At 37.3% G+C, this 22,314-nt stretch overlaps 1 protein-coding gene across 1 annotated transcript in view; it reads left to right on the forward strand.

Annotated features, from left to right (window-relative positions):
* The window catches only part of PSMG1 (proteasome assembly chaperone 1), a 77,794-nt gene extending 56,340 nt beyond the window's left edge, over window positions 1-21,454 (forward strand). The window contains exons 6-7 of the mRNA XM_053705926.1: window positions 19,293-19,429; window positions 21,283-21,454. Of these exons, the coding sequence (XP_053561901.1) occupies window positions 19,293-19,429; window positions 21,283-21,357 (212 nt within the window). The 3' untranslated portion in view covers window positions 21,358-21,454. The remainder of the gene's footprint in view (window positions 1-19,292; window positions 19,430-21,282) is intronic.
* The last annotated feature ends 860 nt before the right edge of the window (window positions 21,455-22,314 follow it).

Below are 22,314 nucleotides of genomic sequence, written 5' to 3' on the forward strand. Positions count from 1 at the left end.
AATTTAACCACCAAGTCAGAGAAAGTTGAACATTGGTATCAAAGGATATTATTTGTGATATCTTTGTATAATCCCTGCACCATTGATTCAGCATACAAAGCTGGAGAGGTCTCATATGAAAACGAGCAAAGGGGATCGCGTCCGATGCTGCAGTCATGAGAACTAAAACCTCCATGCACATAGCCACTGAAGGGAATGATTGAGACTGAAGGTTCTGACAGGCTGAAACCAATTTAATTCGTCTCTTTCCTGTTAGAGACAGAGTCATGGACATTGAATATATCTGGAAACCTAAAAAGGTGACCCTTGTTTGAGGAATCAAGGAAATTTTTGGTAAATTGATCCTCCAACCATGTCTTTGAAGAAACAACACTAGTTGATTCGTGTGAGATTCGGCAAAATGTAAAGACTGAGCTAGTACCAAGATATCGTCCAAATAAGGAAACACCGCAATACCCTGTTCTCGGATTACAGAGAGTAGGGCACCGACAACTTTTGAAAAAATGATTGGAGCTGTCGCTAGGCCAAATGGAAGAGCGACAAATTGGTAATACTTGTCTAGAAAAGAGAATCTCAGAAACCAATAGTGGTCTGGATGAATCGGAATATGAAGATATGCATCCTTTAAGTCTATTGTGGACATATAATGACCTTGCTGAACAAAAGGCAGAATAGTCCTTATAGTCACCATTTTGAAAGTTGTCACGCTTACAAAACGGTTCAAAATTTTCAGAACCAGAACTGGCCTGAATGAATTTTCTTTCTTTGGGACAATGAATAGATTTGAATAAAACCCCAGACCCTGTTCCTGAAACGGAACTGGTATAATTACCCCTGAAAGCTCTAGATCTGAAACGCACTTCAGAAAATTCTGAGCCTTCACTTGATTTGCTGAAACGCGTGAGAGAAAAAATCTTCTCACAGGAGGTCTTACTTACAGGAGGTCTTACTCTGAATCCTATTTGATACCCTTGAGAGACAATACTCAGAATCCATTGATTTTGGACAGAAACTGCCCAAATGTTTTGGAAAAATTTTAATCTGCCCCCCACCAGCTGAGCTGGAATGAGGGCTGCACCTTCATGCAGACTTGGGGGCTGGCTTTGGTTTCTTAAAAGGCTTGGATTTATTCCAACTTGAAGAGGGTTTCCAATTGGAACCAGATTCTTTGGGGGAAGGATTGGCTTTCTGTTCCTTATTATTTGAAAAGAACGAAAATGATTAGAAGCTTTAGATTTACCCTTAGATCTTTTATCCTGAGGTAAAAAACTCCCTTCCCCCAGTAACAGTTGAAATAATTGAATCCAACTGAGAACCAAATAAATTGTTACTTTGAAAAGAAAGATATAGTAATCTAGACTTAGATACCATGTCAGCATTCCAATATTTGAGCCACAGAGCTCTTCTAGCTAAAATAGCTAAAGACATAGATTTTACATCAATTTTGATGATATCAAAAATAGCATCACAGATAAAATGATTAGCATGTTGAAGCAAGCGAACAATGCTAGACAAATCAGGATCTGTTTCCTGTTGTGCTAAACTTTCCAACAAAAATGTTGATGCAGCTGCAACATCGGCTATAGAAATGGCAGGCCCGAGAAGATAGCCAGAATATAAATAAGCTTTCCTTAGATAAGATTCAAGTTTCCTATCTAAAGGGTCCTTAAAGGAAGTACCATCTTCCATAGGAAGAGTAGAGATAGCCCCATCAACTTTGGGGATTTTTTCCCCAAAACTCTAATCTAATTGCTGGCAAAGGATACAACTTTTTAAACCTTCTTTTTTTTTTTTTTTTTTTTTTTTTTATGTTTTAACCAATGAGGAACATTTTACCTGTGTAAATAAGGGTGACACCTGTACCAAATTATGTCTATGATTACGGCTACATTTGGCCGAAACATGTAAGACTTATTTTGTATCTTCCACCATCCCTTGATGTTACCTTCATATTATTTTAATTACTTGGATATGTATCCTGAATAAAATTTTGGACTTTTATTTACATTGGCGACTTTTTGGACTTATTTTTTTCTAACTTTTTAAACCTAGCAGAAGGAATAAAAGAAGTACTAGGCCTATTCCATTCCTTTGAAATCATATCAGAAATAGCATCAGTAACTGGAAAAACCTCTGGAATAACCACAGGAGGTTTATAAACAGAATTTAAATGTTTACTAGTTTTAATATCAAGAGGACTAGTTTCCTTAATATCCAAAGTAATCAACACCTCTTTTAACAAGGAAAGAATATACTCCATCTTAAAGAGATAAGTAGATTTGTCAGTGTCAATATCTTAGGTAGGATCTTCTGAATCAGATAGATCCCCATCAGAGGAGGATAAATCAGTATGTTGTCGGTCATTTGCAATTTCATCAACTTTATGAGAAGTTTTAAAAGACCTTTTACGTTTATTAGAAGGCGGAATAGCAGACAAAGCCTTCTGAATTGCATCAGCAATAAAATCTTTTATATTATTATACAGGGATATCATGTACATTAGATGTTGAAGGAATAACAGGCATTGTACTAGTACTGATGGATACATTCTCTGCATGTAAAAGCTTATCATGACAACTGTTGCATACTACCGCTGGATATATCATCTCCGCTAACTTACAACAGATACACTTAACTTTGGTAGAACTGTTATCAGGCAGCAGGAATCCAACAGTGGTTTCTGAGACAGGATCAGATTGAGACATCTTGCAAATGTAAGAGAAAAAACAACATATAAAGCAAAATTATCAATTTCCTTATATGGCAGTTTCAGGAATGGGAAAAAATGCAAACAGCATAGCCCTCTGAACATAGAAAAAGGCAAGAGGCAGATAGGAAGTGGGGTTTAAATAATAAAATAATTTGGCGCCAAGTATGATGCGCAACGCAAAATGAAATTTTTTTGGCGCTAACAACATCCGGAAATGATGCAACTCACGTCATGGCAGACTCAACCTTGTGCAAGGAACCTGGCGTCAGCGAAGACGCCGGAAATGGTGAATTTGCGTCACCGAATGTACCTTTGCGGCAAAAAATTATTGTGCTAAGAATGACGCAATAAATATTAGCATTTTGTGGCCTTGCGGGCCTAATTTTGCCCGCAAAAATTAATGAAAACAGTCAATTTTTAAGAAAAGACTATACCCCAGGTAAGAAAAAATAACTTCCTAAATATGTTTTCACCATTTGCAACTGATAGTCTGCAAAAGGAAATATACATAAACCTGACTCATGGCAAATGTAAGTACAATACATATATTTAGAACTTTACATTAATACATAAAGTGCCAAACCATAGCTGTGTCTTAGAGAGTGTCTTAAGTAATGAAAACATATTTACCGAAAGACACCCATCCACATATAGCAGATAGCCAAACCAGTACTGAAACAGTTATCAGTAGAGGTAATGGAATATGAGAGTATATCGTCGATCTGAAAAGGGATGTAGGAGATGAATCTCTACGACCGATAACAGAAAACCTATGAAATGATTTCCTGCGAGGAAAACCATAGAATCCAATAGGTGATACTCCCTTCACATCCCTCTGACATTCACTGTACTCTGAGAGGAATCGGGCTTCAAAATGCTGAGAAGCGCATATCACAGAAGAAAATCAAGCACAAACTTACTTCACCACCTCCATAGGGAGGCAAAGTTTGTAAAACTGAATTGTGGGTGTGGTGAGGGGTGTATTTATAGGCATTTTGAGGTTTGGGAAACTTTGCCCCTCCTGGTAGGATTGTATATCCCATACGTCACAAGCTCATGGACTCTTGCCAATTTCATGAAAGAAATTACTTTATTACTATAATATTGGGCTTTGATTTTTCCCTACCGTTCCGTTTCAAATTCCTGAGCCATTTCCTGATTTTTGATTTTGTGACATAGAGAGCGGTCTCACCCGCTCTATACGTGTCTACAAGGCTCGTGCACTGTGAGTATACAAACTGCGCATGCGCATCAACTAGCTGACGGTCAACAATGCGCATGCGGTAATTCCGTCCTGTGTGTATTACAACGCATTCGTCTCGGCAACATAGTATTGAATGAATAGCAATATTCATTCATTACTATATTGGACGAGACAGATAGTAGATGCTTTTTTACCGTCCCTTCATTGCGTCTTACAGACAGTTATTTTGACTGAGTTGACTGAAAGTTGTTTAAAATTGCATGCTGTATCTAAATCATGAAAGAATTTTTTTTTATTTCATGTTACTTTAAGCATAGAGGGTTCTCTGATTCTGTTATTGACTCTTGTAAGCCTGTGTCCAGGAAGATTTATTATAAGGTTTGGAGGACCTTTATTTCTTGGTGTTAGGATCCTATTTGTTCCTGGCATTTTGCAGTTTTTGCAAGATGGTTTGGATAAGGGTTTATCCGCCAGGTCTTTTAAAGGTTCAGATTTCCACTCTTTCAGTTCTTTTCCTCTGGAAGATTAGCAATCTTCTAGATATTCATAGTTTTATTCAGGCTTTGGCTAGAGTTAAACCTGTTGCTAAACCAATTTTCTCCACTTTGGAGTCTTATCTTGGTTTTGAAGGTTTTGCAGGCTCCTCCTCCTTTTGAGCCTATGTATAAGGTTTTGCTTATTTTGCCTATTTCTTCTGGTAGACGAGTTAATCAGTTGTCTGTTTTTTCACGTGACTTGTTTCTTTCCTATGGTTGTGTCATGGTTAAGACCTCCCATCTCATTTACCTACAAAAGGTGGAGTACGATGTCTTGAAAATTGCTTGTTTATTGAAGTCAGTGAGCTGATCGTACTTCAATTCTGAGACCTGTGGAATTAGTCTCTCTCTTCAAGCCACTTCCTAACCGAAAGGATCTTTTACAAGGCTTTGTGATAACTCTTTGAACTGATACTTGCACGCTGTATCAGTCAGCGTTCACAACCACTCCGCTTAAGCGCACCTCTGACGTCATCAGAGGCTGACCTGGAACTCACACTGCAGCTCTCCCAGTGTCTCGCTTTGAGCAGCGTCTCGGAACGCTGACTCAATCTTCGCTGTTTCAAGCTGACATGCTGCTACTGGGACAAGCGGTGTAAGGACTCGTATACTCCGGACATTAGCAAGTATAACTTTATTATATACCTAATCTCTGCTCGTTTGACTAACCTGTCTTATCAATAAGGGGAACGTCTAAATAACAACATACAGTATCTTGATGTCATAACCTCCTTGATCCGCATCGCACAGCTGCTTATGTTAATTATATGACTTTTTGCTGTGTATAACCACTCGCAGCCTCCACAGGAAACTTCATGTGTATGTAAGACCTATACTGCTCACAATCTGAGCTTAACATCGAGGTTGTATCTCTGATATCTAGGTATACATAACCTGACATACATTCTCTTGAGAGTTTCACTTTCTGCCTAAATTAACCTGTGGTTACTTCTGTTTGTAGCAAACTCAGAATTTATTCTCTGATAAATTTTATATATATATATATATATATATATATATATATATATATATATATAAATTTGATATTCCTCATAGACTACCTCATTAACCTTGTATGAGTTAGTAATCAGGAATACCCACAAAATCTTAAATATATATATATATATGTATATATATATATATATATATATATATATATGTGTGTGTGTATATATATATATATATATATATATATATATATATATATATACTAAAGCTAATTAGAAGTTAATATTAGTAATTCAGTTTATGATAGAATAAACAAGCCCTAAAACACCTTTTGTTCATTATGGATCCTACTGAAATGTCAAATGAAATTACCACATTAAATCAAAAGGTAGTTATCCTAGCTCAAGGATTAAATGAACTCCAACAAGAGAATAATACATTAAAACGTATTATAAATTATTTCTTTACGCAAAAACCTGTTGATCATCCTGAACCTCATGTAAATCCCCCTAAAGTATTCTCAGGAGTTCGCTCACATTTTCATGAGTTTAAAAATGCTTGTTTGCTATTTTTCACTATAAAGCCAAAAACGTACCACTCAGAAAGAATTAAGGTATGTACCACTATATCTTATTTGAGTGGAGAGCCACGATCTTGGGCAGACAGGTTCTTTGAATCTGGAGATCCCATTTTGGATTTGTTAGATGATTTCTTTAAAGCAATGGCAGTTCTGTATGAGGACACCAACAAACAGATAACTGCAGAAAACAGTCTAAGAACCTTGAAACAAGGTAAGAGAGCAGTGGAGGACTACGTTGCTGAATTCCAGCTCTGGGCCACTGACTCTCAGTGGAACTCAGTCAGTCTAAGGAATCAGTTTAGAATTGGTCTCTCTGAGCATTTAAAAGATGAACTCTCTCGGATTGACCCTCCTGATAACCTAGAGTCACTTATTCAAGTCTGTATCTCTATGGATAGACGCTTCCGTGAAAGAAGGGCTGAAAGACAACAGTCAGACATCGCTCCAAAAAGATAAACTGTGACATCTACTGAAAGACCCATCACTCCTCCACAACCCATGGAAATAGGTACCATAAAAGGACCCCTCAACCAAGAGGAAAAGCTCAGACGCCGCCTCTCCAACCTTTGTATGTACTGTGCTAACAAAGACCACTCTGTATCTGCATGCCCTATCCTAAACCGACAAAAAAAGGGTAAGATATTACATGTAAAACCTAAGAATATTCTTGAGAATGATCTTAACCAAAACACTCACCTTGTAATTACATTGTCTTTAAAGTGGGATCAGCACCTTCTCCAGAATGAGGCAATGATCGATTCGGGGGCTTATGGGATGTTCATTGACCAAAAACTGGTATCCCAAAATAAAATACCTTGTGTGCTTAAGCAAACACCTGTCTATGTGAAGGTTATTGATGGTTTTACATTTTTAAAGGGGCCGATAACACATCATACTATACCTATTCTCACAACCACATTACACGGTCACAAAGAATACATTTCTTTTGATATCATACCAAGCTCTCTACACTCTATAATATTAGGTTACCCATGGCTACGTAATCATAACCCAAAGATAGATTGGGCTACTAATAGATTCATTTTTGATTCACTCTATTGTTCTTCCACTTGTTTTCCTTATGTGAAAATCAAGCATATCGAACCACTTCTGAAAATTCAATATATTCTTTTGGTAGATGTGTTTAACCTTAAAGAAGCTGAGAATTTACCCCCACACCGACCTTACGATTGCCCCATAGACACTAAGCCTGGAGCTGTCATTCCTTTTGGGCGTATTTTCCACCTATCCCAGAAAGAATTAAAACATCTCAGAGAATACTTGGATGAGAACCTGAGAAAAGTTTTTATCTCTCCCTCAACTTCCTCTGCTGCTGCAGGGATATTCTTTGTCACTAATAAGGATGGTACCCTTAGACCTATAATAGATTACAGAGCTTTAAATACTATAACCATTAAAAACAGATATCCCCTTCCTCTTATCCCCAAACTCCTTGAAAGACTAACTGATGCGACTATATTTACCAAGTTAGATCTAAAAGGAGCTTATAATCTGATCAGAATGAGGAAGGGAGATGAATGGAAGACAGCTTTCAGAACCCGTTATGGACTTTTCCAATATAATGTAATTCCTTTTGGTTTAACAAACGCACCAGCTACTTTTCAGTACTTCATAAACGATATTTTCAAAGATTTAATGGATGTCTGTGTTGTAATTTATTTAGATGACATTCTAATTTATTCCAAAAATATAACTGATCACATAAAACATGTAAGATGGGTATTAGCCAGGTTAAGAGAACATTGTTTATATGCCAAAACTGAGAAGTGTCAGTTCCATGTAAAGACAATAAAATTCTTAGGATATATTATTTCTCCTGATGGTATAAACATGGATCCAGACAAAGTAACCGCTATAATTAATTGGCATAAACCAACTTCATTAAAGTCTCTACAAAGGTTTTTGGGATTTTCCAATTTTTATAGAAGGTTTATCTACCATTTCTTTACTATGGCACAACCTCTAACCAGGTTAACAGGGAAACAAAAGTTTGTATGGACCACAGAGGTTCAAAAAGCTTTTGAGTCACTAAAAAAATGTTTCACCACAGCACCCGTTCTACGACTACCAAACCCAGATCAACAGTTCATTCTAGAGGGGGATGCCTCCACAGTAGGAATAGGTGCTATACTCTCACAACAAAGCTCATCTACTCAGGAACCTCATCCCATTGCTTTCTACTCCAGACTTCTAACCCCTGCTGAAAGAAACTACTCTGTAGGTGATATGGAACTTCTTGCTATTAAATGTGCTCTTGAACACTGACGACACCTACTAGAAGGAACTACTAAACCATTTTTCATATTTACTGATCATAAAAATCTGCAATATCTACAAAAAAATAAAACGCTTTCATCCCGGCAAGTTCGTTGGTCCCCTATTCTTCGACCGTTTTGATTTCCTCATTAGTTACCTACCTGGACCAAAGAACATAAAGGCAGATGCCTTATCTCGCTCATTGGAGGCTTTACCTGACCGAGAAGAGACACAAACAATTATACCAACTCACAAAATCTTAGCGGTTTCTACTACTCTTCAATCAGAAATCCTATCTGCTCTGAAAAAGGACTCCACCATCCCTTCCTCCTGTGTCAAGGATACTACTTCAGGTCTCTACTTTCACAAAACCCATACATATATACCTCCCTCTTTAAGGAAAACTTTAATACAACATCATCACGAATCACCACTGTCGGGACATCCTGGGATTTCAAAGACACAAGAACTTATCAGCAGAAATTTTTGGTGGCCATGACTTAAGCAGGACACATATGATTACGTAAGCAACTGTCTTATCTGTGCCAAGAATAAAAAAGATCATCATAAACCATTCGGTTTATTGAATCCTTTACCCATTCCTGAGGTTCCCTGGAACATGATAGGAATGGATTTCATTGTCGATCTACCACCTTCAAATAATCTAACTACTATATTAGTAGTTGTTGATCATCTCACCAAACTAGCTCATTTTGTTCCTCTAAAGAAAATTCCTAATGCTTTGACTACTGCCAAGGTGTTCTTTTCTCACATAGTGAAACTTCATGGGATTCCATCTTCTATAGTGTCAGATCGAGGAATGCAATTCACGTCCAGATTCTGGAAAGAACTTTGTCGACTACTAAAAATCACTCCCCTGTTGTCTACAGCTTTTCATCCCCAATCTAATGGACTAACAGAACGTGTCAACCAGATATTGGAACAGTACTTGAGATGTTATGTCTCCCATCTACAAGATGATTGGTCAGAATGCTTACAACAACTCCATAAGCACCTCCACAAAAACATCTCCTATCTTTGCTACATATGGATATCATCCGATGACTCTACCTAATACCAAATCTGTGACTAACTCTCCAGCCGTTTTAGACTATATCAGCAACATCAAAGATATTATGTCCATACTGAAAACACATTTAGATGAAGCAAAGCCAAGACAAAAATTATATTTTGACAGAAAACATTCCTCCCCTCCGGTTTATAAACCCAACGACCTAGTATGGCTCTCAACCAGAAACCTTAAGTTAAAAGTACCATGCAAAAAATTGGCAAACCAGTTCATCGGACCCTTTAAGATCTCAAAGATCATCAATCAGAATGCAGTTGTGCTTAAACTACCACTTGCACTCCATGTCCATCCTTCCTTTCATGTATCTTTATTAAAACCCTTCATAGGGAAACAAGACTCGACACAACAAGGGAACCCCCCATCCACATTGGTAATTGATGACCAGACGGAATATAAGGTGGAAAAGATATTAGATTCAAGACTCAGACGGAGGACAGTTGAATATCTAGTCCATTGGAAGGGTTACAGTCCCGAAGAGCATTCTTGGATACCCCACCGTGATTTACATGCTCCACGTCTACTTTCCGCCTTTCATAAGAAATACCCGACTAAACCTAGTTAGGATCCTCCTAGAGGCTCCTCTGAAAGGGATATCCCTCATAGACTACCTCATTAACTTTGTATGAGTTAGTAATCAGGAATACCCACAAAATCTCATCTATCTATCTATCTATCTATCTATCTATCTATCTATCTATCTATCTATCTATATATATATATATATATATATATATATATATATACTAAAGCTAATTAGAAGTTATTAGTATTAATATTAGTAATTCAGTTTATGATAGGTTGTATCTTCTGACTATATCAGTTGGGAAATTGTTGTTGTTCCTTTGTCTTCCCTAAAGTTCTTAAGAGGTTTGTTTTGTTTGTTTTTTTTTGCATATTTTGGACAGTGTTAATGCATTGAGTTATGTTGAAGCTACTATAGTTTTCAGACAAACTTCTTTGTTTGTTCTCTTTTCTTATTCCAGGAAAGGGCTTCTGCCATTTCTTTGTCTTCTTGGTTGAGACTTCTGATCCATAAGTTTTTTTTTCTTTCATGTAATTAGCAAGAGTCCATGAGCTAGTGACGTATGGGATATACATTCCTACCAGGAGGGGCAAAGTTTCCCAAACCTTAAAATGCCTATAAATACACCAGTCACCACACCCACAAATCAGTTTTACAAACTTTGCCTCCTATGGAGGTGGTGAAGTAAGTTTGTGCTAGATTCTACGTTGATATGCGCTCCGCAGCAGGTTGGAGCCCGGTTTTCCTCTCAGCGTGCAGTGAATGTCAGAGGGATGTGAAGAGAGTATTGCCTATTTGAATGCAATGATCTCCTTCTACGGGGTCTATTTCATAGGTTCTCTGTTATCGGTCGTAGAGATTCATCTCTTACCTCCCTTTTCAGATCGACGATATACTCTTATATACCATTACCTCTACTGATTCTCGTTTCAGTACTGGTTTGGCTTTCTACTACATGTAGATGAGTGTCCTGGGGTAAGTAAGTCTTATTTTCTGTGACACTCTAAGCTATGGTTGGGCACTTTTATATAAAGTTCTAAATATATGTATTCAAACATTTATTTGCCTTGACTCAGGATGTTCAACATTCCTTATTTTCAGACAGTCGGTTTCATATTTGGGATAATGCATTTGAATCAATCATTTTTTTCTTACCTTAAAAAATTTGACTTTTTCCCTGTGGGCTGTTAGGCTCGCGGGGGCTGAAAATGCTTCATTTTATTGCGTCATTCTTGGCGCTGACTTTTTTGGCGCAAAATTTTTTTTCTGTTTCCGGCGTCATACGTGTCGCCGGAAGTTGCGTCATTTTTTGACGTTTTTTTTCGTCAAAAGTGTCGGCGTTCCGGATGTGGCGTCATTTTTGGCGCCAAAAGCATTTAGGCGCCAAATAATGTGGGCGTCTTATTTGGCGCTAAAAAATATGGGCGTCATTTTTGTCTCCACATTATTTAAGTCTCATTATTTATTGCTTCTGGTTGCTAGAAGCTTGTTCACTGGCATTTTTTTCCCATTCCTGAAACTGTCATTTAAGGAATTTGATCAATTTTGCTTTATATGTTGTTTTTTCTATTACATATTGCAAGATGTTCCACGTTGCAACTGAGTCAGAAGATACTTCAGGAAAATCGCTGCCCGATGCTGGAGCTACCAAGCTAAGTGTATCTGCTATAAACTTTTGGTATCTGTTTCTCCAGCTGTTGTTTGTATTGCATGTCATGACAAACTTTTTAATGCAGATAAAATTTCCTTTAGTACTGTTACATTACCTGTTGCTGTTCCGTCAACATCTAATTTTCAGAGTGTTCCTGATAACATAAGAGATTTTATTTTTAAATCCATTAAGAAGGCTATGTCTGTTATTTCTCCTTCTAGTATACATAAAAGTCTTTTAAAACTTCTCTTTTTTCAGATAAATTTTTAAATGAACATCATCATTCTGATACTGATAATGGTTCTTCTGGTTCAGAGTTTTCTGTCTCAGAGGTTGATGCTGATAAATCTTTGTATTTGTTCAAGATGGAATTTATTCGTTCTTTACTTAAAGAAGTATTAATTGCATTAGAAATAGAGGATTCTGGTCCTCTTGATACTAAATCTAAACGTTTAAATAAGGTTTTTAAATCTCCTGTAGTTATTCCAGAAGTGTTTTCTCTCCCTGATGCTATTTCTGAAGTAATTTCCAGGGAATGGAATAATTTGGGTAATTCATTTACTCCTTCTAAAACGTTTTAAGCAATTATATCCTGTGCCATCTGACAGATTAGAGTTTTTTGGGACAAAATCCCTAAGGTTAATGGGGCTGTCTCTACTCCTGCTATATTTTTAGCGGATGTTGCTGCAGCTTCAACTTTTTGGTTAGAAGCTTTAGCGCAACAAGTAACAGATCATAATTTTATAGCATTATTATTATTATTCTATAACATGCTAATAATTTTATTTGTGATACCATCTTTTGATATCATTAGAGTTGATGTCAGGTATATGTCTCTAGCTATTTTAGCTAGAAGAGCTTTATGGCTTAAAACTTGGAATGCTGATATGTCCTCTAAGTCAACTTTGCTTTCCCTTTCTTTCCAGGGTAATAAATTATTCGGTTTTCAGTTGGATTCTATTATCTCAACTGTTACTGGAGGGAAGGGAACTTTTTTACCAAAGGATAAAAAATCTAAGGTAAATTTAGGTCTAATAATCGTTTTCGTTCCTTTCCTCACAACAAGGAACAAAAGTCTGATCCTTCATCCTCAGGAGCGGTATCAGTTTGGAAACCATTTCCAGTTTGGAATATATCCAAGCCTTATAGAAACCTAAAGCCAGCTCCTAAGTACCCATAAAGGTGCGGCCCTCATTCCAGCTCAGCTGGTATGGGGCAGATTACGTTTTCTTCAAAGAAATTTGGATCAATTCCGTTCACAATCTCTGGTTTCAGAACATTGTTTCAGAAAGGTACAGAATTGGCTTCAAGTTAAGGCCTCCTGCAAAGAGATTTTTTTCTTTCCCGTGTCCCAGTAAACCCAGCAAAGGCTCAGCATTTCTGAAATGTGTTTCAGATCTAGAGTTGGCTGGAGTAATTATGCCAGTTCCAGTTCTGGAACAGGGGCTGGGGTTTTATTCTATCTCTTCATTGTACCGAAGAAGGTCAATTCCTTCAGACCAGTTCCGGATCTATCAATATTGAATCGTTATGTAAGGATACCAACATTCAAGATGGTAACTGTAGGACTATCCTGCCTTTTGTTTATCAAGGGCATTATATGTCTACAATAGATTTACAAGATGCATATCTGCATATTCCGATTCATCCAGATCACTTTTAGTTTCTGAGATTGTCTTTTTAGACAAGCATTACCAGTTTTGTGGCTCTACCGTTTGGCCTAGCATCAGCTCCAAGAATTTTTTCAAAGGTTCTCGGTGCCCTTCTGTCTGTAATCAGAGAACAGGGTTTTGGTATTTCCTTATTTGGACGATATCTTGGTACTTGCTCAGTCTTCACATTTTCGCAGAATCTCATACGAATCGACTTGTGTTGTTTCTTCAAGATCATGGTTGGAGGATCAATTTACCAAAAAGTTCATTGATTCCTCAGACAAGGGTAACCTTTTTAGGTTTCCAGATAGATTCAGTGTCTATGACTCTGTCCTTGTCAGACAAGAGAAGTTTAACATTGATATCAGCTTGTCAAAACCTTCAGTCACAATCATTCCCTTTGGTAGCCTTATGCATGGAAATTTTAGGTCTTAGGACTGCCGCATCGGATGCGATCTCCTTTGCTCGTTTTCACATGCGACCTCTTCAGCTCTGTATGCTGTACCAATGGTGCAGGGATTACACAAAGATATCTCAATTAATATCTTTAAACCGATTATACGACACTCTCTGACGTGGTGGACAGATCACCATCGTTTAGTTCAGGGGGCTTCTTTGTTCTTCCGACCTGGACTATAATCTCAACAGATGCAAGTCTTTCAGGTTGGGGAGCTGTGTGGGGGTCTCTGACGGCACAAGGGGTTTGGGAATCTCAGGAGGTGAGATTACCGATCAATATTTTGGAACTTCGTGCAATTTTCAGAGCTCTTCAGTCTTGGCCTCTTCTGAAGAGAGAGTTGTTCATTTGTTTTCAGATAGACAATGTCACAACTGTGGCATACATCAATCATCAAGGAGGGACTCACAGTCCTCTGGCTATGAAAGAAGTATCTCGAATTTTGGTTTGGCCAGAATCCAGCTTCTGTCTAATCTCTGCGGTTCATATCCCATGTATAGACAATTGGGAAGCGGATTATCTCAGTCGCCAAACGTTGCATCCGGGCGAATGGTCTCTTCACCCAGAGGTATTTCTTCAGATTGTTCAAATGTGGGAACTCCCAGAAATAGATCTGATGGCTTCTCATCTAAACAAGAAACTTCCCTGGTATCTGTCCAGATCCCGGGATCCTCGGGCGGAGGCAGTGGATGCATTATCACTTCCTTGGAAGTATCATCCTGCCTATATCTTTCCGCCTCTAGTTCTTCTTCCAAGAGTATTCTCCAAGATTCTAAAGGAATGCTCGTTTGTCCTGCTGGTAGCTCCAGCATGGCCTCACAGGTTTTGGTATGCGGATCTTGTCCGGATGGTCTCTTGCCAGCTGTGGACTCTTCCGTTAAGACCAGACTTTCTGTCGCAAGGTCCTTTCTTCCATCAGGATCTCAAATCCTTAAATTTTAAGGTATGGAGTTTGAACGCTTGATTCTTGGTCAAAGAGGTTTCTCTGACTCTGTGATTGATACTATGTGACAGGCTTGTAAATCTGTATCTAGAGAGATATATTATAGAGTCTGGAAGACTTATATTTCTTAGTGTCTTTCTCATCATTTTTCTTGGCATTCTTTTTGAATACTGAGAATTTTACAGTTTCTTCAGGATGGTTTAGATAAAGGTTTGTCCGCAAGTTCCTTGTATGGACAAATCTCTGCTCTTTCTGTTCTTTTTCACAGAAAGATTGCTAATCTTCCTGATATTCATTTTTTTTACAAACTTTGGTTCGTATAAAACCTGTCATTAAGTCAATTTCTCCTCCTTGGAGTTTGAATTTGGTTCTGGGGGCTCTTCAAGCTCCTCCTTTTGAACCCATGTATTCTTTGGTCATTAAATTACTTTCTTGGAAAGTTTTGTTTCTTTTGGCCATCTCTTCTGCCAGAAGAGTCTCTGAATTATATGCTCTTTCTTGTGAGTCTCCTTTTCTGATTTTTCATCAGGATAAGGCGGTGCTGCAAACTTCTTTTGAATTTTTTACCTAAGGTTGTGAATTCTAACAACATTAGTAGAGAAATTGTGGTTCCTTCATTATGTCCTAATCCTATGAATTCTAAGGAGAAATCATTGCATTCTTTGGATGCTGATAGAGCTTTGTATTATTATGTTGAAGCTACTAAGTCTTTCCGAAAGACTTCTAGTCTATTTGTCATCTTTTCCGGTTCTAGAAAAGGCCAGAAAGCTTCTGCCATTTCTTTGGCATCTTGGTTGAAATCTTTATTTCATCATGCCTATGTCGAGTCGGGCAAAACTCCGCCTCGAAGGATTACAGCTCATTCTACTAGGTCAGTTTCTACTTCCTGGGCGTTTAGGAATGAAGCTTCGGTTGATCAGATTCGCAAAGCAGCAACTTGGTCCTCTTTGCATACTTTTACTAAATTCAACCATTTTTGATGGGTTTTCTTCTTCTGAAGCAGTTTTTGGTAGAAAAGTACTTCAGGCAGTGGTTTCAGTTTGAATCTTCTGCTTATGTTTTCATTAAACTTTATTTTGGGTGTGGATTATTTTCAGCAGGAATTGGCTGTCTTTATTTTATCCCTCCCTCTCTAGTGACTCTTGCGTGGAAAGATCCACATCTTGGGTAGTCATTATCCCATACGTCACTAGCTCATGGACTCTTGCTAATTACATGAAAGAAAACATAATTTATGTAAGAACTTACCTGATTAATTCATTTCTTTCATATTAGCAAGAGTTCATGAGGCCCACCCTTTTTTGTGGTGGTTATGATTTTTTTGTATAAAGCACAATTATTCCAATTCCTTATTTTTTATGCTTTCGCACTTTTTTCTTATCACCCCACTTCTTGGCTATTCGTTAAACTGAATTGTGGGTGTGGTGAGGGGTGTATTTATAGGCATTTTAAGGTTTGGGAAACTTTGCCCCTCCTGGTAGGAATGTATATCCCATACGTCACTAGCTCATGGACTCTTGCTAATATGAAAGAAATGAATTTATCAGGTAAGTTCTTACATAAATTATGTTTTTTTTGGGGGGTGGGGGTTTGGAGGCTGGTCAGCTTTGACCTTAACGGATTAATACTCATTCTACTAGATCAGTTGCCATATCTTGTTTTTTTAAGAATGAGGCTTCATTTGACCAAATTTACAAGGCAGCTACTTGGTTGTCTTTGCATTCTTTTACTAAACTCTACCATTTAGATGTTTTTTCTTTTTCGGAGACAGCCTTTGGTAAGTAAGTCCTTCAGGCAGTTGTCTCTGGATGATTGATTTGTTTTACCTATTAGTTTTCATTGCATTGTTTTGCCCTCTTTTAGGTTCTTTTGGGATTGTGGATTTAATTTTTCAGTGAAAAAATATGTTTCTTAAATCCCACCCTTTATGTTTCATTACTGTTAGACTGAGGTGCCAGTGAGGTGGGAGGGGTTTTGTAGAGCTATTGGGGTTTGGGAAACTTTGCTCCTAGTGGCAGGGAAGAGCAATTCAATTAATGGATTGTAGACTCTCATCAACATGAAATAAATTAAATTTATTAAGTAAGCATAAATTATGTTTTTCAGCAAAGGATACTGAATTAAGCAAATTAGATAATTTATGTAAATTGGAAACTTCACATGTAATTAAAAATGTTACTTTTATAGTTCAGAGTAAGAGGCCCATTTATCAGGCTCCGTATGGAGCATGTGGGCTCGTGTTTCTGGCGAATCTTCAGACTCACCAGAAACAGCAGTTATGAAGCATCGGTCTATAGACTGCTGCTCCATAACCATGTCCGCCTGCTCTGATGAGGCGGACAGGAATCGCCACAATTCAACCCGATCGAGTACGATCAGGTTGATCGACACCTCCCTGCTGGCGGCCCATTGGCTGTGAGTCTGCAGGGGGCGGCGTTGCACCAGCAGCTCTTGTGAGCTGCTGGTGCAATGCTGAATACGGAGAGCGTTGTGCTCTCCGCATTCAGCGAGGTCTTGCGGACCTGATCCGCACTGTCGGATCAGGTCCGCAAGACCTTTGATACATAGGCCCCAAAGCATGAAGTTTTAAAATAATTTAATTTTACTTTTCTTGTCAATTTGACTTTGTTCTCCTGTTATCATTTGTTGAACATCATACCTTAATAGGCACAGGAGCAGTAATGCTCTATTTTATGGTTCATGGTTGGTGACTATAAGGATATATGCCTGTTGTCATTGACTCACCTGCTGTGTTCAACTGGCTCCCAGTAGTGTGTTTCTGCTGTGGTACTGACTTTAACTATGTGCTTAACCCATTTTCTTTTTAAATGATTATTCTCCTTTAAGTAATACCATGCGTTTAAATCTGCACTTGGTGGTGACAGGTTAATTTGGCTTTCACTGAGGGGGTAAAAATAAAATGAGAAAATGGTTTTAAAAGTAGGAATGGCTTAAAGGGACAGTCAAGTCTAAAAAAAGCTTTCATTTTTCAAATAGGGCATGTAATTTTAAACAACTTTCCAATTTACTTTTATCAACAATTTTGCTTTGTTCTCTTGGTATTCTTAGTTGAAAGCAAACCTAGGAAGGTGCATATGATAATTTCTAAGCCTTTGAAGACTGCCTCTATTTTATTTACTTTTCACAGCAGGGGAGAGCAAGCTCATGTAGGCCATATAGATAGCATTGTGATCACGCTCGTGGCTAGTGGCAGACACTGCACTAATTGGCTAAAATGCAAGTCAATAGATAATAACTAAAAGTCATGTGATTAGGGGCGGTCAGAAGATGCTTAGATACAAGTTAGTCACAGAAGTAAAAAGTATATTAATATAACAGTGTTGGTTTTGCAAAACTGGGGAATGGGTAATAAAGGGATTATCTATCTTTTAAACAACAAAAATTCTGGTGTTGACTGTCCCTTTAAAGGGATAGTAAACGTTGTGTAAGATATTACACTGCTGCTTTACTTGGCACAGGAGTGCGCTATTTGTAGTTAAATAGCGTAATCAGGCTGTGATTAGACAGCGAGCCTGTGACGCACTTGTTGAAACAACTGCCGTGCTAAAGAGAATGGCTTTGCTTACAAGGTAAGCATAGTATTAGCTGCCAAATGAGATATTTATTGCAATTTAAAAAAAAAAAAAAATCTATCCTTATTTTACATAATTCTGCACTATATTACACAAAGATTACTGTCCCTTTAATGTATAGGACCTAAAGTTACATTGTAGAGAATGCAAAACGAAGATATGTTATATATTGGTTCTTATAATACTATTCTCATTTAATCCAAAAATCAGCTATGCTTTTATGTTAAAATTGAGATCTTAGTAATGCTATATCGCTATAGTCTGCTTAACCAACTTACAAGGTGTCACAATATTGACTGGTCCTAGCACTACTGTAGTTTCCTATTATAAAGAGAGAAGCAGAAATGATTTAGCCCATAAAGGCAGACTCCCTGGCTCTATATACAACAGGCTTGGGTGAGGTGCTTTATCCAACTTTAGATTGTCACTCTACCTTTGTGGAGATATATAGTGTGTGTATATGTGTGTGTGTGTGTGTATATGTATGTATGTATTGCCTAGATGTGCTAATTTTCTATGCAAAAATTTGTATTGATTAACTTTTGAGACATGGAGGATTTTAATCTCAGATTTTTATCTCCCCATAATTTTACTGCTTTTTAAAAGGACAATTTAAATATTTATGATGTAGATAGGACATGCAATTTTAAACAACTTTCCAATTTACTTTTATTATCAAATTTGCTTTGTTCTATTTGTATTCATGGTTGAAAGCTAAGCATAGGTAGGCTCATATGCTAATTTTAAGCCCTTGAAGGCCGCCCCTTATCTCAGTGCAGTATTTTTACAGCTAGACATTACTAGTTCATGCGTGCCATATAGAAAACATTGTGCTCACTCCCGTGGAGTCAGTTATGATTCAGCACTGATTGGCTAAAATGCAAGTCTGTCAAAGAACTGAAATAAGGGGGCAGTCTGCAGATGCTTAAATACAAGGTAATCACAGAGGTAAAAAGTTTATTAATATAACCGTGTTGGTTGTGCAAAACTGGGGAATGGGTAATAAAGGGATTATCTATCTTTTTTAACCATAATCATTTTGGTGTAGACTGTCCCTTTTTTAATATGTGTATTTGGTTTTGGCTGCGAATGCTTTTACAGATTTTGTATCTTTTGTTCTTTCTACAGTGCTGACGTATTGTCAAGTCTGGCAGATTCCTGCAGTGTTATACCAGTGTTACACGGATATTACCGAATTAAATTCCATCACAATGGAAGCCTTCGCCCCTATCCTGTCTTGCCATAGAATGACACACTTAGCTGCGGTAAGAATTTAGATTTCCTTATATAAACACTTAATAATTTTAGTAGAATACTTCGAAAGCATTTATTTCTTTATTAAAGGATCAGTAAACACAGTAGATTTGCATAATCAACAAATGCAAGATAACAAGACAATACAATAGCATTTACTCTGAATTTCAAATGAGTAGTAGATTATTTTCTAACACATTTCAAAGTTATGTATATTTCCACTCCCCCCTGCACCATGTGATAGCAATCAGCCAATCACAAATGCATATACGTATAGTCTGTGAGTTCTTGCACATGCTCAGTAGGAGCTGGTGACTCAAAAAGTGTAAATATAAAAGAATGTACACATTTTTTTTTTAATGGAAGTAAATTGGAAAGTTGTTTAAAATTACATGCTGTATCTGAATCATGAAAATTTAATAAAACCTGAGTGTCCCTTTAACCTTCTGGAGAAATAAAAAGTAGTATGATCTATATTATAGAAACTGTGTATTGCTGTTTGGTAGTTAATACGGCTTAAACCCTCTGACTAAGTAGTAAAGCCCTAAATAAGCTTCCCTTTGTGCAGGAAAAGAGCTACATCCCCATCCTTTTTGTTTGTTTTTGTCATTAAGTTCTACAGACAGTGTTTACAGAGTAGCCAAGCGTGAGAGAGAAGGTCAGAAATAGCTTAGAATATTTACAAGTAAAACAAAAACATCCATGTGATGACCAGCAAAAGACGCAAGAAGACTGAGATCAAGCAACTCCTAGAATGGACTAAGCCTTGGCAAGATGTGAATAAGGTTAAGCACAACAGAGATATACCCATGGGTAACATGAAGATGCTTGGGAAAGAATTGAAAGCTACATTTAACTAGACTGATGTTAACCCGCTGGCAGTTGGCCACAACAGTCTGCCTACAGTACCTGAGACAATAGGCAGCATATTTAGCTGGTAAATATAGCAGGAATGGCCAGGCAGGTGACAGACATAATAGGCAGGGATTGACCAGACCAGTGCAATATTGAGATTGGTCAACAGGTCAGAAGCTCCCGGTATAAGCAGACTTCAGTGGAATGAAACCGACACAAACTACAGAAGAGGGGCAGTGTTCCCTGGGATATTGTGCCACAGGGTAAAGGAGAAGACTAAAACATTCCTGTATTTAGTAATACTGTGCACAATGACTTAGTGAAGCACTTTGTACAGGTAGAAAGAGGCACTGATACATCAGATCAGTGAAAAACACAGATAGGCACAGATATAGAACACACAAATCAGTGTATATAACATACACATAGGGACCCCCCAATCACCAAAGGACCAGGCTCCTAATTTTACTCTCCTTCCAGATCTGAATTGCTGGAAGTTCTCAGGTCTCAGTCTTCATTGTAGATATTTAAATTCCTAGTCACAAAAGGCAACAGATCATGTGAGGTATCTATTGTCTCCAGCTCTTCCATGCCTGGACTGAACATGCACCTGCATTGTAGCAAATGGATTATGAGAATCCTGCTAGTATCTGTCCTGCACTTGTCTATGAACTATTAAATATGCATCTTATGTGTTCCTTTTATGTTACATATTGCTAATGCCCATAGATGTAATATGTTCTGCCAGTTCCTCAAGATGGCTGTAAAGTTTTTATATTAAAACCCAAAAGCAGCATCCCTTTTATCAATAAATGCTTTATTATTTACATAATCCAATGTGGTATAGAATAGACGGTTTTCATGAAAAGGGTATGAAAATCTCCCACGTAATCTTGTTCATCATTTCATAGTGTTTGGATTCCCTTTACAAACATTTTGTTTATTACTGTGATTTTGCTTTAGTTCGTTGTGAAATACAATAAAACATTTTACTTTTTTCTCTCTGCAGGACAAGAAGAATATCAAAGAAGCTCTTGAAAGGACAGTAAAAAACAGGGAAATTGAAAGCAATCTCTACATATAATCAAGATAATATATTAGCTAAAGATATAACTCCTTTTGTACCAATATGATTTATTCACACTGTAATGTAAATATGATTAAAAAAATAGTGTTTGTAATTCCGTTTTGTTTTCCTTCTCATTGTAAATGTTGGTAGTAATTTCTTTATATAGTATACTCCATTTAAAGGAATAAAAAGGTCAAATGTGTGCATTTCAAATCTGAATAGAAATAGTTTTGCAATAAACTTCCATTGGCCAAAATGCTTCTGGGAAAAGTAACTACTGTCTTTCAGTGGCATATGCAGATATGCTCTGTGTACCTGTGCACCAGCATTCAAATACCACACCTTCTCTAAGAGTCAGTTGTGGCTATTATAACACAAATTAGGGCCAGATTAAGAGTGGGGCACTAACAGTTACGCACAAATGAAAACTGGTTTATCATGGCCGTTTGCGCACGTCAGGCTTATCACTCGTATTACAAGTTGAAAGGGATCGCGTGAATGCAATCATGATTTACACTAGAATGATTACTGCTTCCTCAGCGCTCTGGTTAACTGTTTTGTGGGGGAAAAAGGTCACAAAACACATTAAAAATACATTACTCATAATAACACAATCTAATAAATATTATTTTTATTTTTTTCTCAAAAATATGCATTAAAAAAAAAACTATAAGGGCTCAAATATATTAGATTGTGTTATTAGTGGGGAAAAAGGTCAGGGAAAGAACTTTAACATTGAGATACATACATGTACATGTCTAAATATGTATATGGAGCTATATATATATATATATATATATATATATATGTTTACATATGTATTTATATGTGTGTGTGTGTGTATATAGACATAAGTGCATTGGAGTTAAGTAGATAAACACATGTAAAAGCATATTTATGCAATATTCATATGTAATAAAGATTTTAACTGTATTTACTGTAAATATTTCACATTCCAATATTCTGTACATA

The sequence above is a fragment of the Bombina bombina genome, chromosome 3 (assembly GCF_027579735.1).
Source record: "Bombina bombina isolate aBomBom1 chromosome 3, aBomBom1.pri, whole genome shotgun sequence".
Taxonomy (NCBI): Eukaryota; Metazoa; Chordata; class Amphibia; order Anura; family Bombinatoridae; genus Bombina; species Bombina bombina.